Source organism: Trichosurus vulpecula, chromosome 9 (assembly GCF_011100635.1).
Source record: "Trichosurus vulpecula isolate mTriVul1 chromosome 9, mTriVul1.pri, whole genome shotgun sequence".
Lineage (NCBI taxonomy): Eukaryota > Metazoa > Chordata > Mammalia > Diprotodontia > Phalangeridae > Trichosurus > Trichosurus vulpecula.
The window spans coordinates 123,277,669-123,300,019 of NC_050581.1; the positions used below are offsets into that span (position 1 = coordinate 123,277,669).

Sequence of the window (22,351 nt, forward strand, 5' to 3'; positions counted from 1 at the left end):
TGTGTCCAATTAACAGTTTTCTTTGAGGCTTCCTTGTAGAAGTTTTTGTGTTATCATCTTCTCAGTTTGTCTTGGCTTTCTCTACCACTATAGTAGCTTTTTATGGTCAAGCTCTTTTTTTTTTTTGCTGATTGCTCATTTTCCCAGTCTATTTCTTGACTTTGAACTTTATGTTAAAATTGGACTCTGTTCATGTTGTGGTGGGGAGACACTGTGCCAAGCTTTAGGCTTTTTTGTGCTGTTTTCAGAGCTAGTTCAAGGGGTGTACAAGTTTTTGGTGCTTCCAAGGTGGTGTGACTCAGGGAGAGGTGTGGTCACTGCTCTCCTGGTTTGAGCTCTGGTCTCCACCCAGGAAAGGTCCCTGCTCCCCCTGCAGCTATAAGCAGTAGTGTTCCTCTCTACCTTGGAAATGTGACCAGTACCTCTGAAGTTGCAAATCTACTCTCCTCTCTGCTTTGGAACTGAAACAAGGCTCCCTTATGAAAAACCGCCAGTGCTCCTCTCCACCCTAGAACTGTGACCCAGAATTGCATATGAGTAATAAAATTGCCAATCGGTGCCAACTGTACCCACTGCCAGCAACCATTCCCTAGTGATCTCTTTCTGGCCAGTTGTCCAAACCCCTTTACTGCCTCTGGGTTGAGAGCTCCTGAAGCTGCTGCTGTTGCTGCCCCCATGTGCCTGTGTTCAGGACAGGCCTGCACCCAGGAGTCACCCAGACCTCTCCTGCCCACCTCCTAGTTTTCTTACATCAGAAAAATCTCTCATCCTGACCTTTTATTGGCTCTGCTGCTCTAAAATTTGATTTGAGGCATTAAAGTTATATGGAAGTGAATGTTGAGAAGTTCAGCTAGATTGCTCGTTCTAATCTGCCATCTTGTCTCTGTCCCTAATCTATATCATTAACATGTTTTAAAGTCTAGATAATCAAGAATTTAACAATAAATTAAATCCTGATTTATGGTGTTTGCCTATTTCTGAGGTGTAAATGCACAACAATGAAAATTTAACAATCTGAAGCAAACTCTGAATAACTGAAAAACCAATGGAGGTCTTGAGTAAAATATCAAAACATATTCAGTCCTTCATGGTGGAAAGGTGGGGGACTACTAGAACAGAATAGTGTATACACTGTCAGACGCAATTTCTGTATATGATTTTTTTGCTTAATCTTCTTCCTTTTGTCATAAGGGAAAGAAATATGGGAAAATAACTGTGACAGAAAGACAAAGGGCATCAGTAAGTTTTCTTTCTTTCTTTTGCAGGCCTAGGACCTTCTCTCGAGGAGCTTACAAGTGTGAGGGTAAAAAGAGAAGGAACAGGCCTAGTCTTTAGTGGGGCTGCTAGAGCCAGTCAAGAGACAACTATAATATGAAGCAGAGTGTGATAGGTGAATAATAGAAGTACAGGCATACTTCTCTAGGGATTTAAAGGAGAGATCACTACTAGTCTTTAGGGAGGAAGCCTTCATGGAGGTGGCAGTACTTGAGCTGGGCTTTGAAGGATGGGTAAGAATTGACTGGTTAAGACATTCCATATGGATCCAAGTCAGAGAGAGAAAGAAGTCAGCGAGGAGTACAGTGTAAAGGAATAAGTAACAGGAGATGAGGCTAAGGAGATCTGTTGGGAACAGTGGTGGGTGGAAGGGCCTTAAATAACATGTTAATAAATCTAGACTTTTAGCTTGTTTTTTTCTGGGACAGTTATGCTGTGAGTTTTGAATTATTAACTACAATTACATTTTAGGATCAACTGTCATTTGAATTTTAGAGTACTAGTTACCTGAATTTTCTCTATTTCTGTAAGTCAATCAATAAGCATTTATTAAGTGCTTATTATGTGGCAGGCTGAGCAGTGAGGACACAAAATAAGACAAAAATCCAGTCCTTGCTCTCAAGGGGTGCCTGCAGGAATAGGGGAGGCCCCAGGCAAAGAGTTATACATTCAAAATATGCATATAGTGTAAACAGGAGGTAATCTCATAGGGAAATATTTGAAGTTAATTCTGACTCAGCTCTCAGGAGACCGCTTTTAAGGTTCAGACCCCTATTTCAAACCCTAAATTCAGTCATGAGGATGTCTTTAGCAGGGTATGAAAGAAGGCTGAGATCACACCAAGTTTTCATTTCAAAGAGGCAATGCTAGGACCTATACTATCTGCTCTTAAAAGGCCAGAAGGTGGAGGAATTAACATGTTATAATAACTGACATTTCTATACTGCTTTAAGATTTGATAAGTACACACATACATAGGTACTGTCATCACTCCCACTCTACAAAGGAGGAAACTGAAGCCTAGGGACCTTAAGTGACTGGCCCAGGGTCCTGTGTAGTATGCAAACATTTGAGGTGGTTTATAATGAGTGGGAACCATGCCTGGCCCCTGGGTACAAGTCTTCCCTCTTCTACTTACTGGCTTTAGGTCTGGCCATACCATGGGATCCCAGGATCATAGACCCAGAGTTGGAAGGGGCTTCAAAGGCAGTCTAAGCTAGCCCAACTCCCCCATTTTACAGAGAAGGAAACTGGTACCTAGGGAGGTTAAGCAATTTGCCTAAGGTCACATGGGTAGAGCAAACATTAGAGGCAACATTTGAACCCAGTGTCTTCCGAGTCAATAATCTTTCTTGATTAACCAGAGGCAGTGTACCATAACAGGGAGAGTGCTGGACCTGGAGTCAGGAAGTTCAGGCATTTTTCGGTTGTGTCTAACTTTGTTGCCCCATTTAGGGTTTTCTTGGCAAGAATACTGGAGTGGTTTGCCATTTCCTTCTCCAGCTCATTTTACAGACGGAGAAACTAAGGGAAACAGGGTTGAGTGACTTGCCCAAGGTCACACAGCTACTAAGCGTCTGAGGCTGGATTTGAACTCACAAAGAGGTCTTCCTGACTCCAGGCCCAGAATGCTATCCATTACACTATTTAGCTGCCTTGCCTGGCATGTGGGCAAGTGCTTATGTTGGAAATGGCAAACCACTCCAGTGTCTTTGCCAAGAAAGCCCCAAAGGAAGTCACCAAGAGTTGGATGTGAGTGAAACTGAAGAGGTGAGGGAACAATGTTTTTAGAGATGCTCGAGACTCCAAAATACCAACACACCAGGTCCTGCTCGAATGAATTCGACTCAAGCCTTCTCACAGCCAAAGAGAGGCAAAGTTTATTACAGCTTCGCCATATTGGGTTGTCTTAAGAAATCTCACCCTTTGTGACGCTTGTTGGGCCAGATTCCATCTGAGGTAGGTGGAATCGGAGCACCTCCATGGAGGCACGATGAAACTTACATACACAAAGATTGTGGGAGGGATCTAGGGTGGAACTGGGATGATGGGAGGAGAAGTTTAAGGAGGGTCTTGATGGGACTGGGGTGAGATCAGACTCCAGGGACCAAGAGAATGGATTAAAGGTGGGAACTAGCAGAAGGCTACCTGGAGATAACAATGTAGGGCTAGGCTAGTTTAAGGGTAACAGATTTAGGCATAGACACTTTGATAGGATCAAGGGTGGAAACTAGCCAGACAATGGAGGGCTAGGCTAGGTTAAGAGTAACCTCATCCAGTGGGAAGATTCAAGGGGAGTTCAAGGGGGCTCCCACAATCTAAACCTCATCAAAACGAGTCAACAACCACAAAATGTGCCTGGCGCTGGCACCGGGGATACTAAAAGATGCCTTCAAGGAGCTTGCAATCTAAGGAGCAAAAGCTGTTTGACCACTGGGCCAGGGGTATTGCGTGTGTGGAGACCCCCTTCTGGCTCTCAGGTTCTATGATTCTGGGAGCTGAGAATCAAGAGAACCTGGGCTGGGAAGAACAAGATGCAATGAGGCAGTGCTTGGGAATTGGGAGAGCTGAATTCGAATTCCAGCTCTGACACTTAACAAATTCATTACCTGGGCAGGGCACAACACCCTCATAGCTTCTGTACCCTCATGTATCAAGTGGGAACAAATCTACTTGTCCTATCTCCCTCCCTGGGTTTTTGTAGGGGGAAAGTCTTTGAAACCCGAAAGTGCTATAGAAAAATGATTATTATTATGAATAAGGAAGACAAAATAATCAGTTTTTTTAGGTTTGGAGGTATTAAAAAGGTTCTTTTATTGAGTTTTATTACGGCTTAAAAACTTCCCTCAGCGTGCTTCGGAACAGCACCGGGGAAACCCTTGGGCTTCAAAGCCCCTGCCAGACCTGCTGGGATTCTAAGTGGTTTCCTCTCATTATGCCTCAGTTTCCCCAACTGTAAAAAGCGCTGAAATTTCTGGTTTGGAAGGCATGAATTAACGCCAGTAGTAGGTCGGTGGCTGCTCTGGGAGGCACGGGCTGAAAGGGAGAGACGGGGTTCAGACGGTAATTGAGAATCCTTTTAGTCAGACAATCCACCTTTAAGAGCAGGGAGAACCACCGGGCGCATGCGAGACGAGGCAAAGGGGAAAGGCTCCACCACGGCCCCGCCCCACTCGTGTGCGCGTCCAATAGCTGTCAATAAAGTTGGGCGGGGCCTCCTTCGCGAGCCGGATGCAAACAAATATGGCGGCGGAAGCCGCGGCCGGAGCCGGGTTGCAGGCCTGGGGTGGCGCCGGCGACCTCCGCGGACTCCGGGGCTGCGGCGGGGGCCGGACCGGTGGCTGCGGCAGAGTCACCGGGGGAAGGAGGCGTCAGTGACCCCCCCCCTCCAAGGGCGGGCTCCGCGGGCCATGGCGGCGGCCGCCAGGGGCTTTGGGCCTGAGGAGGAGGAGGCCGAGCCAGCCAAAGAGGCGCGGATCCCGGGCTCCGAGCTGGTGGAGAACTACACGGTGAGGAGCCGCGGAGGCGGGGGCGGAGGGCCGGGTCCTCGATCAGCCAGAAGGTCAGGGGGACATCGAGAAGGGCGAAAATGGGACCCTGCCTTTCCGCAGCTCCGCATCGTCGGAGACAGGCGATCGGAGCACCTTAGCAGCAAGGGACGCGGAAGGACCCTGAGAGGAGGCCTGCGAGCCGCCGCTGGGACACGCATGCGCGTCTAGGGGCCGGGGGCGGGAAAGGGGGGAGGGGGGACGTTAAAATTGTTAATTTCGATAGTGCTCGGAAACTGATGAAAGACTCTGCCTTGGGAGGAAACTGAGGATGGTGGAGTGGGGCTCTTGGGAGGCGGGGGAATGGTCTGAATCCTCGAGGGGGTCAAGCATTTATTAAGCTCCTGCTGTGTACTAGGTACTGAGCCGTGGAGGATGCAAGAAAGGCACATGACGATCCCTGTTTTCTTGGAGCTCACTGCCTAATGGGAGGGGGGGAGAGAACGAGAGAAATGCAAGTATGCGCCGACAAGATCTAGGCGGGGTAGGCTGGGGAAGTAAACCAAGGAAAGGCATTTATTTAGGCAACATAGAGTAAGGTGTGCCCCCACCTCCACCCCACCCCCCAAAGCACCTGTGAGGTGGAAACCCTAGGTAGGAGACCGGGTTTTCACAGCCTCGAAATCACCTATCTGGGCCTAATGGTTTGGAGTTGTCGCCACCCTGGCTTCCTGACTCATTGGGTGATGGAGAGTATAAGCAAATGGAGCTTAGGCTATAAGCAGATTTTTCTCTAAATCTCATTCTTTAAACTCTCTAGCCCCTAGCCTACAGTTTAAAGCCTTTGGGACTGTTTTATCCTGAGGGCATTAATTCCTGGCCTCTCCTCCCTCCCAGGGTTCTTTAAACTGATTTTCTTTTAAACCGAGGAAGAGATCTGGAAGGCTCTAATGTGATTTCGAGGTGTGGCAGCAGCTCATTTTCATAGATGCAAGAATACTTAAAATTCATCTGCACTGATTAGGAAAGCTGCCTGGTAGAGTCTGTAGAGTTATCAGAGCTTAAATATTTGAGTTAATCATCTTCTTTCCTGGCTCTTGGATGAATCATGAAACAGCAGCCAACAAGCTTCTATCTGGTACTTTGCTATAACAGGTGGGAGATACAAAAAAAGACAAAAACTGCCTCTTCCCTAATCTCTAAGATGTTTAACTTGCTTTTCTATTTGTAAAATAGATCATAGGGTCTTTGTTTTGGACCTGGAATAACCCTAGGGCCTATCTAGACCAACCTCCTTTTACAGTTGAGGAAACGGGGTACAAAGAGGTTAGGAACCATTATTAACCTCCTTGTGGTTACACAATGTATGTGACTGAGACAGGATTTGAACTCAGTCTTCTTACTCCAGAGCCAGTGCTAGAAATTTGACCTGATTGTGTATGAAGAGTAATTTCTCATGTTTGATAGCTCAATTTTAAATCACTCTGAAGGCATTATGACTCAATTTTACTCAAAAACTTCCCAAGTGGTCTTGGTTTTATCGAGCAATACTTGTAGGCAACTTCGTTTGTGTCTCTGCAGCAAAGACCTCAGACATCAGTATAGATCAAGCTTCTTGCCTGTATGCCAGAGGATGTGGAGCAAAGACCCCAGTCTTTGATGATATTTAGAGGGGATATGGATTGACCCGTACAAGATAGTCTTTGCCTCATGTATTCCTGCTAGGTCAGTTGCAACCTGACTCAATACTGCTGTGTAGGGACTTTTCTGAAGAGGGCTGATGCTTAAACCAGAGCTTTGGCGTTTGTGTTGAGCTTACATATTAAGCTTGCCACACTGTCCCTGAAAGCAGAATGTTAGACCTTGGTCCTCTCAGGGAAGGAAACATTAACTGATTGCATGCCTTTGCCACCCTTACCTCACCTGCCACTGACCCGTCAGAATCCTGGCGTGACCTTTCTTCTGTCTGCAGAAGATCCTTTAAATATTACTTTGCGTATAATGTCCTTATAGCAGCAAAAGTTACAGGTATCGATATGTGATAATAACAGTAGCTAACATTTGTAACACTATGGGCTCCGCTGGGCAAGGCAGATTTTATTATATCTCAACTCCAGTCCCACCATTAAAAGAAAAATCTTATGTTTCCAGATTTGCTGTGACGCAAGAATAAACTGGCTGTATCACACCTCTTCTCTAGGTCTCCATTTCTTCATGGGTCTGACTTTAAAACACTTTACCCGTATCATCTTATCTGATCCTCCCAACACTGTGTAGCAGAAAGGAAGAAAGGAAGGAAACAGGCCTTTATTGAGGTCCTACTGTGTGCCAGGGACTGTGCTGGATACTTCACCGATGTCGAATTTGATCCTCCCGACGACCCCAAACAATAGATGCTGTTATTACCCCCATGTTACAGTTGAGGAAGCTGAGGCAGGTAGAATTTAAGTGACTGGCCCAGGTTCACACCCCCGAGCAGCGTCTGAGGTTGAAATTGGAGTTCAGGTCTTCTCAGCTGCAGGTACAGTTCTCTATCCCCCGCCCCACCAGCTGTTTCTAAACGAGAGGTTTGAATTAGATCTCTTAGACTGTATCGCATTGAACTTTAATAATCACAATAGCTTATACTTAAGGCTTATAAAGCACTTTGCCAAATTCTCTTTTGGGCCTGACACCAAACAGCCTTTTAAAAATACTTTGAAAACTACTACAGGCATTATTATCTCTTTTTCACATAGGAGAGGAACCTGAGGCTTAGGAATTAAGTGGCTTTTCCACGGCCACATAGCTAGGGTTAGAGACAGAATTTGAGTTTAGATCCCACCTAACTTTTGAGTCTAGTATTTTTTCCATTACACCAAGCTACTTTCCTGTCTTTAAAGTTGGAAGGGACCTAATTGCCTCAAGAAGGAAAGCCAGTATGAAGAAATGCAACATTCCAATTGAGATAAGAATATCAACCAGGCCTACTTCCTTTTGACAAGTGTTATTTTTTTAAGTAAACTTATTTATTCTTAGCATTCTTTTTTTTTAATTTTGAGTTCTGAATGCTCTCTTGCCTTTCCCCACCCATTGGATGGCAAGCAGTATGATATCAGTTATACATATGAAATCATGTAGAACATTTCCATATTAAATGTGTGGTAAAAAAAAATCAAGAAAAACAAAGTGAGAAAAAAGTAAGTTTCAGTCAGCTCCCAGAATTCATCAGTTCTCTCTCTAGAGGTGATAGCATTTTTCATGGTGAGTCCTTCAGAATTGTATTGTATCATTGTCTTGATGAGAGAGTTAAGTCTTCCTTTGTTGCAATATTGCTGTTACTATGTACAGTGTTCTCCTGGTTCTGCTCACTTCACTTTGCATCTGTATGTATAAGTCTTTCCAGGTTTTTCTGAAACCATCCTGCTTGTCATTTCTTATGGCACAATAGTATTCCATCACAATTTGTTTAGCCATTTCCCAATAGATGAGCATCTCCTCAGTTTTCAGTTCTTTGCTACAACAGAAAGAGCTGCTATAAATGTTTTTTGCACAAGTAGGTCCTTTTCCTTTTTCTTTGATTTCTTTGGAATACAGGCCTAGTAGTGGTATTGCTGGGTCAAAGGGTATGCAGAATTTGCTAGCCCTTTGGGTGAAGTTCCAGATTGTTCTCCTGAATGGTTGGACCTGTTCACAACGCCACCAACAGTGCATCAGTGTCCCAGTTTTTCCACATTCCCTTCAGCATTTGTCATTTTCCTTTTCTATCATGTTAGCCAGTCTTACAGATGTAAAGTGGTACCAGGGAGATAAAGGATGCAATGAAATCAGTATTGTGCTTTGAAATTCTATGGTAGGCAAATGACTAGTGTAAAATTAAAAGGTATAATTGCTATTTTTAAAGAGAGATAAGTGATAGGTTGAGGGAAGGGTACAGAGAGCCTTTAATGCCAGACTTAGACCTTGGACTTTATAGCCCAAGTAGAAGAGGGCTATTGAAGATGTTTTGTCTAGATAGTGATGTGACAGAGTCAGAGCTGGGCTTTAGGAAGGTTATGCTTGCTTATGTATTAGATGAATTGGTTTGAGTCAAAGTGGCTGATCGGCAAGAAAGCCTCCAAATGTGATATTTGTTTTCGGGGGCTGGGGAACTGACCAGGGCATATTCAGTTGTGGGTTGTGGAATCAAGTTGACAAGTATTTATTAAGCACCATGTGTTAGGCACTGTGCTAAGAGCTAGAGATACAAATACAAGCAAAACCAAGCAGTCTCTCCCCTCAAGGAGCTTACACTCTAATGGGTAAGACTACATATAAAAAGGAGCTGAAAAGGAATGGGGACATAGTCACCTTGAGACCATGGTGAAGTCTGGAGAATAAAGTTTAGCTGGTCTGGGCCCTTCCTCGCAATGGAGAATGAAGGATTGTTCGACTCCCCGGTTTTCCCTGACTAAACCTCCCTCCCTTTTCTTGTAACATAGGCTTGGTTTTCACGACTCTGTTATTATTCTATTTTAGAAAAGTAGAATAAATAAAATGTATATGTCTTTATCATTTTATATGTGCATGTTGTATGTAATTTATATATTTATTCAATGTACATATAAATGTGTCTATATATGTATGTGTATATATACATATACGTGTGTTTGTGTGTATGTATAATACGAAATTTAGTAATGGAAAGAAGTAGAAAAGCAGGCTGTACAGAAGCCATGTAACAACTCAGAAATCTAGGTAGATGTGCCTAGGCTATAAGTCATTTAGTCCTGGTTTGGTCTTGTTATTCTCTTCTATGGAATTGTCATCTCCAGGAGGGATTGTTGAATGTTACACCTGTTGCTCTGACCTGGATTTGGTGGAGAGATCTCTCCTTTATGTTATTGTTGATTTCCTTTTTAGGTCTATATTATCCAAGTTACTGTTGGCAGCCATCAATGGACAGTCAAACATCGTTACAGTGACTTCCACGATCTACATGAAAAGGTAACATCTCCAGAAGGTGGGAGCTTTGTTTTCTTGGATTGTACACTATTTGAGCAACTTTTCCTTGTGTTCTTTTGTGAGGAGGAAAGCATCTTTAAAAGTCTAGAGTTTATTTCTCTCTCCTTTTTTTAAGTGAAGAAAGCAACATGCATTAATCTTACTAAAGAAAAGCTACAATTAACTGGCTCCCTAAAGGTTGATCCCAGAATTTTAAAAAAAATGCTTTAGTGCTTTGAAATTTTATTTAGTTCATCTAGAGTGTATACGGACTCTTTTGAGTTCTTCACTGGATACTTAACCCCCTGTTTCTCCCCAAGGATGATCTCTGTCATTAAAGTGGGCTGGACAGAAATAACGTGGAGGGTCTGGACTTTTTGTTCTGATGTGTGGATCTCAGTCACTCAGGCTTTACCCCTGTATGCCTCAGTGTCTGCTTTTGCCCGGTACCTAGTGGTAGGAGTTTTTGGATCTTGCTGTAGTTTTTCTTCAGAGAAATCCCTTCAGCTGGGTTACTTTCCATCTAAATGTTTTAAAGGAAGCCCCAGTGCTTCAGTTCTGGAAGTTCCTGTGGGAGGTTGGGGCTGAGTTGTTTGATGTTGCTTTTGTAACTATACCTGAAGCTTCCCAATGGTGTTCCTATCCTGAAATGTGCCCGTGTTTTTAGTGATGTAGTCTATAGAATCACATTTGGGTGCTCCGATTCCCAGTGCCATAGTTCGGTCATCAGTTACACAGCATGGATGAGGGACTATGAAAGATTGGGTGATTGCTTTGCTTCAAGCTTTCGGCCCTTTTTGAGAGAACCAAAGCGATTTGATGTTAATCTCGGTGTGTTCTATTATAGCTTATTGCTGAAAAGAAGATTGATAAGAACCTACTTCCTCCTAAAAAGATAATTGGAAAAAATTCCAAAAGTCTGGTGGAAAAAAGACAAAAAGATTTGGAAGTCTATCTGCAAACACTTCTTACAAAGTTCCCTGTTGCTGCACCTAAAGTGTTGTCACACTTTTTACATTTTCACTTGTATGTAAGTATCTTTCTTACGGGATTATGGATGAGGGAGAGAAGCATCTGGTGTGAACAGTGCGGGTTGGACTAGATCTTTGAGGTCCCTCGTAACTCCTAAATTCTGTGGTTCTGTGATCTTGTTTACTTGGCATAACTCCAGGTAGCAAAGAGGTATATGCCAAATCTCACATGCTGTGGAAAGATATGTTGGCTTAACCTGTCTGGTTAGAATGATTGAGCAACGTTAAGTCTGATTTTTGAGTGTGGGCAGCAGAGATTTCTTATAATATTTGTTTCAAATTAAACAGATTTATTAAAACCACCCTTAGGATTTCCCTCGCACCACAAAGCATTCTGTGTAATTGAAGAGTGCAGCTATCCAAGCCAAGAGAATTTCTGAAAGGAGCAGAGATGTGTTTTTGAAATCTCTTTCAAATAGCTCACTTGATTTTGTTAACCTAAAAATTTAAGTGATCCTCTTAATGGGACTGATGCCTGATTTAAAACATTAATGATTCATTGTTATGGTATTGATTGCCAGACTTTTAAGGGTCAGAGAGAGCTTCCAGATGGCCTTGGTTGCATAATGATTCAGTCGTTATTTGTGCTTAGTAGTCAGAATTGAGGGATCGTTGTCAGACTCAGAGCTATTGAGATGGTGCGGGAAGAACATGAATGTTCTTTTCAGATGGAGTGGTTTTCATAGAGCTACTTCTACAAATCTAAAGGCTTCTAGAGTTACATAGGCTTTATGTTAAGAAACTATAACCATTGCTTCTCCTGGTTCATTGTTTGGAAAAAAAAATAATTGTCATTTCAATAAATCAAGTGTTTCAGAATCTTAAGCAACCACCCCACACCTCTTGTGCTTATGAGGCTTTTTGTTTTGTTTTAAAATTTTATATATTTTTCTGACTACATGCAAAAAGCTATTTTTTTAATTCATTTAAAAAAAATTTTTGAGTTCCAAATTCTTTCTCTTCTTTCCCTCCCCTTCCCTGAAAAGGCAAGCATTTTGATATAGATTGTACATGTGCAGTCATGCAAAACATTTTCATAGTATCCTTGTTGGAAAAGAAAATTCAGATCAAAAAAAAAACCCCAATAAAAAATAAAGAAAAAAAAGTATGCTTGGATCTGCATCCAGACTCCATCAGTTTTTTTTCTGGAGGTAGATAGCATTTTTCATCATGAGTCCTTCAGAATTGTCTTGGATCATTGTATTGCTGAAAATAGCTAATTCATTCACAGTTGATAATTGTTGCAATGTTACTATTACCGTGTACAGTGTTCTCCTGCTTCTGCTCACTTCACTTTGTATCAGTTCATGTAAGTCTTTCCAGATTTTTCAGAAACCATCCTGCTCATCATTTTTTATAGCACAGTAGTATTCCATCACGATCGTATACCATGCCTTGTTTAACCATTTTCCAATAGATAGGCACCCCCTCAATTTCCAGTTCTTTGCCACCACAGGAAGAGCTGCTATATCTGTTTTTTGGTACAAATGGGTCCTTTTCCTTTTTCTTTGGTCTCTTTGGGATGCAAGCCTGGTAGTAGTATTGCTGGGTCAAAGGGTATGCAGAGTTTGATAGCCCATTGGGTATAATTCCAAATGGTTCTCCAGAATGGCTAGCCAGTTCCCTACTCCATCAACAGTGTCCCAGTTTTTCCACACCCCTTCCAGCATTTGTCATTTTCCTTTTCTGTGATGTTAGCCAATATGATAGATGTGAGATGATACCTCAGAGTTGTTTTAATTTGCATTTTTCCAATTAATAGTGATTTAGAATTATGAGTTATTTTAAAAGCAATTTAGCAGTACACCGTCTTAGTTATAAATACAGACTATTGTTCTTGGAAACAGAAGGAAACTTGCTGATATTCTTTTGCTGGCAAAACTCGTATTTGAATTTTTTTATTTTTAATTTTATATTTGAAAGATGGCAGCTGTCAGCAGTTGAAATACACATATGTATATGTATTTATATAAATATATATAGCTTAGGACCAGTACAGCACATTTTTTATTACTCATAGCCTGTGGTTAACTAGTTTCCTGTTGTGAAATTTTCAGACTTCTTCTTTGAAGTAGGGTGAAGATTATAATTCCCTTATGAAAGTGCTTAACATTCATTGGTTAGTATGACATAAAAATTGATCTGGTACTTTAGGGGACAAACTTAAAAGTTATTAAATTGAAGATAATTAAAAATCAGTATAATAGATAAACAAAAATAGTTGGTTTTTCATTTTAACTCCAGCACTTATAGTGCCTGGCGCATGGTAAGCACTAAATAAATGCTTGTTGATTGATCGAAGGCTATATTATAAGAATGGACAGAACAAAACTGAGGAAAGCCTGTGACTTTGTAATCTCAGATAACACATGTCGTGCCCTACTTGATCTTTTGAGATCTCTCCTTCACTTGCTTTTATCCCTGCAATGTCCACGTGAGAAGAGTGCACATTAGCTTGGTCTGGGCCATTCTCTGCTGCTTGTAAAACATGGTTCTGTGAATGCATACGTTTCTTATTAACGTTTCACTCTTTGAATGAACCTCCATGGTCAGGCTGCGTTGACACCATCTTTGAGATCCCAGGTTTCCTTCTGTGCTACAGTGAGGCATTGAAATGGGACTCTAAGGGAGATCTGACTATGTGTCCCTAGACATTTTTAAAAATTAGTGTTTTTTTTTAAATTCTGAACTTTCAAATAGAATAAGCATTTGTATATACATAATAGAACAAAAAATAAGATTGTATGTGAAACCAAAATCTCTGTGTGGCCTGTTTTTATTTTGAAGTATATAATAATAATGCTGCTTTTAGAACTATCCTCAAGTAACCTTCTTTCTGGCCTTTCTCCTGTTCTTTTGTATTTTTTTTTTAAAAGGACATTCATATAGTGCTTTTAAAGTTCGCAAAGCACTTTACATGTTATCTCATTTGAGCCTCACGATGACCCTGTAGGTAGGGGTTGTTATCTTAATTTTACAAGAAACTGTAGTAAAAATTTTAAATGATTTGCCCAAGGTCACTCAGCAAGTAAGTGACTGAGGCAGGATCTGAATTCAGGACTTCGTATCTCCCAAGTTCAGTACACTATCCACTATGCTCCCAAGCTGCAGAATGACCTCAAAAAATGCCTCAGTGACCCTCTTTATTTTTTGTTACGCTGACTCCCTTTGCTCTCCCATCCCCCTCTGCTTCTTCTATTGGAGGAAAAAAGGGAAAACAAAACTCTCATAATAAATATACATGATCAAGCAAAACAAATTCCTAAATCAGCTGTGTCTGGAAATGAATATCTCATTCGATATTTTGAGTCCGTCAACTGTCAAGAGGGTGGGTTAAGTGAGCTTTGTAATCAGTCCTCTAGAAATGTGTTTGGTAATTACATTGATCAAAGTTCCCCAATCCTCACTGATTCATGTTTCTATATAATGTTATTATATAAATTGCCTTCCTGGTTCTACTCAATCACTCAGTAACTGTTCCCCTCTCAAGTTTCTCTGAAATTGACCATTTCCTCCTTTTTTATGGTACAGTAGTATTCCATTATATTCATGTACCATTATTTGTTTAGCCATACCCCAGTTCATGGGCCTCCCCATGATTTCCAGTTCTTTGTGACTACAGCAAGAGCTGCTATAAATATTTTTGTACATAATGCTTCATTTTCCGTGGTTTGATTTCTTTGGGAACCTATTTAGACTTGAACCTCAAACTTGTTTTTAATACTCGTTATTAAATATTTGTTCGGTATTTTGTACTAAGGATCAGTTCTTTGGAGAGATTTACTTCACCTGGCCAGTCAGTGCCAGTATAGCAGTTAACTAGAATGTTGCCTTCTGGTTGATAGAACCACACAGTTATGAGGAGGAAAACTTGATCCAGCGAGTTCAGTAACCCCTAATGTGAAAAAGTCATGCGGCCAAATGACTGTATTGGCCGCCCTGGGCTGGTTCATCTTAGTACAGGAACCAAGCACAGCCCTTTCCTTACTAAACAGCGCATAATGAAATTCATTTCTTTTCACATCCTCTCTTTACATATCTCCAAATCAGTCATCAGGTATTGTCTCCTTGGTGCCAGGGACTGGGCTCGACACAACAAATGGCACCCTGAGTGCTCACAAAGAGCATACCTTTCCACTTTACCTCCCATCTGTTATCTCTATCTTATATATGCCCTTCAATTTACATGATATCTCCTCCATTTGAATGTCTTCTTCTTGAGAGCAGGAACTCTTTTTGCCTTTCTTAGCCACTGAGCCACACTTTTTGTCACTTAGGAGAGTACCTGGCAAGTGATAAATGCTAAGTAAATGTTTGTTAACTTGGCTGATTGACTAGGCTCTCAGGATGCAGATACAGTGAATGAAACAGTCCTGACTCATGGACTCATGGGGAGCAGACATTCTAACCAAGAAGCAACCAAGGATAGAAAATAAATACAAGGTGTTTTGACAGGGAGGGCACTAGCAGTTGGGATCAGGAAAGGTTTCATCCAGAGGTGGTGCTCGAACTGTATATGGATGAAAAATGAGGACTCTGTGAGTTGGAGGATAAGGATACATTTCTAGCTTGGGGGCCAACTATTGAAAAGGTATGGAGATGAGAAAGAATTAGGTGACAGAGTGAGAAGGCCATTTTGATTGAATCACAGAGGGACAGAAGGGAACAATGAGGCTGAAAAAATAGTTTGAAACAAGGTTGTGAAGGGCTTTCAGAGCTAAACAAAGGAGTTTATTTTCAATGCTATAGGTGATAGGAAGCCACTAGATTTTGAGTAGGAGAATGACAGGGTCACGTTAACACTTAGGGCAACTCACACTTTTGCAAAGGATGGACTGAAGTGGGAGAGATTTGGGGCACTAAGATGGTAGTTGTGTGAATAGAGAGAAAGAAGGGGTTAGGTGCAGGAGATGTCGAGGTAGAAAAAGCAAAATTTGGCAACCGATTGGATATATGTAAGGTGAGAGAGAGTGAGGGGTCAAAGATAACAGCAAGGTTACAAACCTGGAGGATGAGAAGAATGATGGTGCCTTTGACAAAAATAGGAAGATTTGGAAGATGTGTAGGTTTCAGGGGAGTAGGGGAGAAAATGTGGATTCTTTTTTTGATGTATGGAGTTTGAGATGTCCCTGGGACATCCAGTTTGAAATGTCCAGTAGGCAATTGATGATTGAAGCTTAGAGGAGAGACTGGGGCTAGAGATGGGAAACTGGGAGTCATCTTTATAGAGGTGATAGTTAAACCCATGGGACTGAGGTAGAGCCAGATGGCAGAGTAGCAAAAAGGAATACAGCTGATTTCTACCCTACAACTCCTCCAGACAGATCTAGAAAATGTACCAGATTAGGTATCTCATAATTGGGGTGTGCAAATAGAAGTCTGTGCAAATAGGGGGAGTGGGTGACACTTGAACCTCACCTGCTTCTGCACTGGTCAAAGGAGGGAAAAATACACACACGTATATAGTTGGGCCTAGAAATAATCTCACTTAACAAGGAAATAGAAGAGGTGGGGAACCTGCAGCTTTGAGGCCACATGTGGCCCTTTGACTGAATCCAAACTTCACAGAAATCCCCTTAATAAAAGGATTTGTCCTGTAAAACTCAAGGACGTATTTAACAGGAGGAAAAGAAAAGAAAGGGAGGGATGAGAGGGTGAAGCAAACTAAGGAATTAGACCAAAGTAAGCAAAACAAACTCTAAGGATGTTATATATTTATCTGTCTGCTTATATCAGCTTTTTTGTGGTACCAAATAATTGGAAAAAGAGGGGGTGCCTACCAGTAGGACAATGGATGAGAAAGTTGTAGTATATAAATGTGGTAGAATATTAATGTGCTGTAAGAAATGATGAAAGAGGGTGGCTTCAGAGAAAACTGGGAAGACCTGTATGAATTGATGCAGAGTGAAGTGAGGAGAACCAAGAGAGCAATTTATACAATAATAATATCATAAAGACAAACAACTTTCAAACACTTAGGTACTCTGATCAGTATAATGACCAACCACCATTCCAGTGGACTTATGATGAGACATGCTGCCCACCTCTTCATAGGGACGTGATGGACTCAGAGTACAGATTGAGACTTTTTTTTTTTTGGACGTGGCCAATGCAGGAATATTTTTTGCTTGTCCGCACACTTTTGGTAACAGGGTTCATTCTTCTTTCTGATTTGGGAAGAGAAGATGAAAGGGAGAGAAGGCACATTGAAAAAATAAAATTTAATTAAAAAAAAAAACCAGCAGCAAGGAATGATGCACAGGCAGACAGCTCACCAATGTGGAGGATCCAGTCCTCACCTACCCACCACTGGAGCCATACCCAGAGAAGTACTGTGATTTCCCCAGACTTAGCAGGTGTCTGGGAGAAAGGGCACTCATTGGCTATTTGCTGTAGGTTTGGTTAATTCCTACGGGCTTGAGTACAAGTCTTAGACATTTCTGTTAACTTGCAAATAAAATTCTATTACGTTGAGAGAGAGAGATCAACAAGCATTTATTAGGTACCGACTATGTACTGGCCAATATCCTAAGTGCTTGAGATACAAAAGAAAGGCCAAAAATGGTCCCTGCCCTGAAAGGAGCCCACAGTCTCACAACTGTGGACAAATAGGGTATAAAGGGCGGATGGGAGAACATTGAATTGCTTGGTCCAAGAGGATTGAACTAAGATTAACATCCAAAAGTCAAAAAGAGGCTTAATGTAAGGAAACACTTCTCCACAGTGAAGGCTGTCCAGAAAAGCGGCTGGATGACCACTTGTCAGGTGTGCTACATAGGGTATTCTTATTCGTAAATCTGGCACCGAGTGGCACCTCAGAAGCCCTTATTTTATAGGGAAGGAGACAGAGGCCTAGGCAGATTAAGTGACATAATTCAGTTTGAACCAGATGGCATCTTAGTTCCCTTCCAGTTCTAATGTTCTGTGATTATCTGAAATGTCCCTGTCAGTTGGACACTACAGGTATTTTAATCCCCATTTTACAGATGAGAAAGCTGGGGCTTAGAGTTTAGGTCACTTGCACAGGTTTGAGTGGATGGTAAGTACCTGAGCTAGGTCTGAACTCATGTCTTCCTGATTCCAGGTCTAATATTCTATTTACTATGTTATGCTGATTTTCATTCTAAGAGACGTTCACTGAGCAGTTGTCCATTGTCCCAAGTGATCCATTACAATTTCATTCCTACTAACAGAAGCTTTATAAGATCTGTAAGGAGGCTGCATCTGCATAGTTGTTATCCACTAATTATCAGCCCCCCATAAGCACCTTCCTGATGCTGGTTTTGAAATCCAGCAGGGAGCTGGAAGCAATGTTTGGAATGCCCTTATTCATCCTATTCAGTGTGTTCACCGGATGGTACATCATAGTCAGGTAATAACTCTCGGATTTAGTGGGAAAACCGTGAGATCTGATGAAGTTGTATAGAGAGAAAAGAGGAACGCTCCCGTTTGGAGAGTATGATAGGAATGAAAAGCCGGGAGAGGAGATTGAGAATGAGCAGTCACATGGATAGAAAGAACCACAAGGGAGTGGTGAGACGAAGATTTGAAGAAGAGAGTACGCAGCAGGAAGAGGGTGGTTAACACTATCAAAACTATGAGAACTGAGAAAACGTCCATTAAGAGGTCATTGGTAACTTTGGAGAAAGCAGTTTGAGTCAGGTGATAAGTCAGAAGCCAGAGGAAGTGGGGGCAGCAAGCATAGACTCCTTGAAGTTTTGCTGAACAAATATATAACAATAGCTCGAGTGGATAGGGGCTCGTGTAGGGAGGTTTTTGGTTGTTTTGTTTTGTTTTTGAACAAGGAAGGAGATGAGCAAGGTTGAAGGTAATAGGGAGAAATTGAAGATTATATAGAGAAGTGGTGCTTGAGATTGTCATCTGTTGGAAAAGATAGGAGGGATGGGATCAAGGGTACATGTAGAGGAGTTAGCCTTCTCAGGAGAAAGTCTGTCTTATTGTCAGAACCTGAGGAAAGGAAGAGAGGGTGGGAGGGTGATGTCAAGAGATGGGATCAATTTTCCCCATAAATGAAGAGGCAAAGCCATCAGCTGGTGGGGAGGGGATGGAAGGAGTGAGAAGCTTGAGAGAACAGATTTTGGAGAAGTTTATGGGATCCAGAGAAAGAGCTTTGGAGTCTGAATGCAGATGGAAGCATCCTGTTTGCCCTCCTCTACTTTTGTTGTTTTGTTTCTTCTTTCTTGTGGTTCCTCCCATTATTTCTAATTCTTCTTTACATCATGACTAATGTGAAAATATGTTTAAGTAGAGCCTTTATCAGATTGCATATGCTGTTTGGGGGAGGGGAGAGGAGAGGGAGGGAGAGAAAATTTAAAACTCAAAATCTTATGGAAGTGAATGTTGAAAACTAAAACTAAATTATATTTCAAAAAATTTTTGAAAAGAAAAGTTTGTGGGGATTGAGACAAGGAATCAGGGAAGAATGTAAGGATTTTCTTGCTGCAGTGAAGGCCCAGTTGAAGTTGGATAATAGGAATTTCTGCTGTTCCCGATCATTATAATTGTATAACTTATACTGCTGTTCAGCAGCACCGTGATTCGATGAGCAGAGGTGAATGGTGGGGGTATTTGAGGACTGCACTGAGACTTGGCAAAGCATGAGGGATGATGAGGGCTCAAGGGATCTGAGAGTAGAGTACAGTTAAGACAGGTGAGCTCGCTGACTCTAGAGTCAAGGCTGGAGAGAACAGAGGTAAGTCAGAGCAGAGGTCATTAAAGTGCTGGGGCTGGAGGTTTCCAGGTCAGCTAAAGGAATGTTTGTGGATGTGATCTGTCCATAGAGTGTGGGGCCAAGGGGGAGTAAGAGAGCTTGGAACATAAGGAGACTGGGAGCCTGGAAGGTTTGAGAGCCCAGGGAGGGTCAGCGGGGGTGTAGAAGTCCTTGAGCCAGAGGCTGAACTGTGGGAGAAAGCCAGGAGGATGGCCTGAGGATTAGAACATGGCTGTCAGCGTAATCTGAGTGGGCTGGAAAGTTTGGGTGCTGTGAACTTCAAAGCAGAAGTTGTTGAGTGATTGAAAGCTTTAAAAAGCCCAGAGGAGCTGAAGAGGAGTGGTCAGAATAGAAGGGGGACGTGGGTGGGGTGGGATGGGGGAGGATGGTAGTAACAGGTCTGGAGATGTGGATTGGGAGCTAGTCTTGTGTGCCTGGTAGTTGACTAATACAGGTTTAGATGGAGAGTAAAGGTGAGAACTTTGTGCCTGTTAATATATCTTCTCCCAATAAAAAGGTTCAAGTCTCTTTTTAAACTCTGCTGGCTGTCTACAAAATTCGATGTCTTCCTGATAATTATGTCTAAATCATGCATGTATTAGGAGGCAGGCATGGTATAATAGTAGATAGGGGGTTAGGCCTCAAGAATCTTGCCCTTGATAAATATTGATTGTGCGCACATCATTTAACTCTCAGCCTCAGTTTCCTTATCTGTAAAATGGGCATCATGGTGCCTGCCTCACAGGGCTACTGTAAGGATCAGATTAGATAATATATGTAAATCAGTTTGCCAACTATACATGTGTCAGTTCTAGCTGTTATTTTTGGTTTTGTTGTTATTTCAGGGCCACGCAGGCCATTGCTCTTAAGAAGGTAGTGTCCACACCTGAAGTTCCTGACACCATCAAAATCTCAGTTCCGAACAAAAAAAATTATCTTTGCATGCAAACATTTCCTGTAAAAATTATCAGCTAAAAACAAAACCAAACCAAAAACCCAGCCAGGCTTGTTGTTTCCAAACTGCTCTTGAACAATAGGGCTCTAAATGCAGAAGATGATGAAGCCTTTGCCCTGGTAGTAGGGTCTATCATGCTTGCTTTTTTTAACTAAAGGAAAGGCATTATCTTAGTTATGATTACTAAGATTAAATACAAAGCTCGAATTATTTGAAGTAAAACATTAAAACCTTTGGTGTCACAGAACCTTTTCTGGGCAATGGGACATTCATTATTTATTTCTTCCTTCTAGAAAGTTCTGTGAAAAGATATTAAAGTTCACTTTGTCTTATCAGAAGCAAAAATTCTTTGTTCAGAAATAATATTGTCTCTTATCTTTAAAAAAAAATTTTTTCCTAATGCTATCTTCCCAGTGTATGACTAGAATATTGATTCCTCTTTGCATTTCCCTTCTGACTCCTGCATTTTTGAGGACTGCAGCTGTTTGCTAGTCACGAGACTGTTCAGAAATAACTATCTTGGAAAGAATTTTTAGTGTGGCAAACATCCTGCCAGCTTCTCATTGGGAGCTTTTCTGTCTTGTCTTCATATGCAAAACTCTTTTAAAGAAGATGATGGCTCTGCCATTAACTTGAGTCACCTTGATCCAGCGGAAATAGCCAGGTATCTTGGAATCAGAGGACCTGGGTTCAAATTCGCCCTGCCACCTGTGGGACTTTAGGCACTTGAGTTTGTTAAACTGAAGCTTCCTCATTTGTAAAACGGAAGTAGGAAACTAGCCAGCCTCCCTCAAAGCTCTAAATCTTTAATCCATGTGATCATTTAACTGCCTGCGGAGACTTGACAAGCTTACGATGGCCTCTCTGGACCCTTACGTATAAAATGAAGGTGTTATATTAGATAGTGTCTGAGGCCCCTTTCACTTCTAAAGTCCTATGATATGGCTAGCCCCTCTGCTTCTTTTTTTTAAAAATTTAGTTAGATTTTTTATTTTTAGTTTACAACACTTATACATGTTCTTGAGTTTCAAGTTTTCTTTCCTTCCCTCCCCTCCCTCCTGCCCCCCACACGGCATGTAGTCCCATATAGATTCTACATAAACATTCTCAGTAAACTTATTTACACAATAGTCAGGTTTCAGAGAAGAATTATGACCAATGGAATGAATTATGAGAGAGAAGAAACAAAACCAAAAAAGAAGACAGCAGGTAGTGTGCCTCAATCTGCATTCAGACTCCATAGTTCTTTCTCTGGATGTAGATCGCTCTCTCCATCATGAGTCCTTTGGAGCTGTCTTTGAGCCTTGTATTGCCGAGGAGGGCCAAGTCTATCAAAGTTAGTCATCACAGAATCAGTATGTCTGTGGTTGTGTATAATGTTCCCCTGGTTCTGCTCCTCTCACTCAGCATCATATCATGTAGGTCTTTCCAGGTTATCATGAAGTCCGTATCTTCCCCATTTCTCATAGTACAATAGTATTCCACTACATTCATATACCACAACTTGTCAGCCATTCTCCAATTGATGGGCTTCTCCTTAATTTCCAATTCTTTGCCACCACAAAAAGAGCTGCTATAAATATTTTTGTACATACAGGTCCTTTTCCCACTTGTGTGATCTCTTTGGGATACAGCTGTTGGAGCATTATTGCTGGGTCAAAGGGTATGCACATTTTTATAGCCCTTTGGGCATAGTTCCACATTGTTCTCTAAAATGGCTGGATCTGTTCACAACTCCACCAACAATGCATTAATGTTCCAATTTTCCCACATCCTCTCCAGCATTTATCATTCTCCTGTTTTGTCATGTTGGACAATCTGACAGGAGAGATGTGGTACCTAAGAGTTGTTTTGATTTGCATTTCTCTAATCAATATTGATTTAGAGCATTTTTTCATATGCCTATAGA

At 41.8% G+C, this 22,351-nt stretch overlaps 1 protein-coding gene across 4 annotated transcripts in view; it reads left to right on the top strand.

Moving 5' to 3' along the window:
- The first annotated feature begins 4,478 nt into the window (after positions 1–4,478).
- Positions 4,479–22,351, top strand: part of NISCH (nischarin) — a 49,118-nt gene continuing 31,245 nt past the window's right edge. For 2 of the 4 annotated variants that reach the window (XR_005009111.1, XM_036737867.1), the window contains exons 1-3: positions 4,499–4,784; positions 9,645–9,728; positions 10,573–10,755. Coding sequence is in view for 2 of the 4 variants with exons in the window: in XM_036737867.1 (XP_036593762.1) it covers positions 4,686–4,784; positions 9,645–9,728; positions 10,573–10,755 (366 nt within the window). In the remaining 2 variants the exon portion in view is untranslated. Of the gene's footprint in view, positions 4,785–9,644; positions 9,729–10,572; positions 10,756–22,351 lie in introns of all 4 variants that reach the window. The other 2 variants (XM_036737866.1, XR_005009110.1) reach the window with 2 other exon arrangements.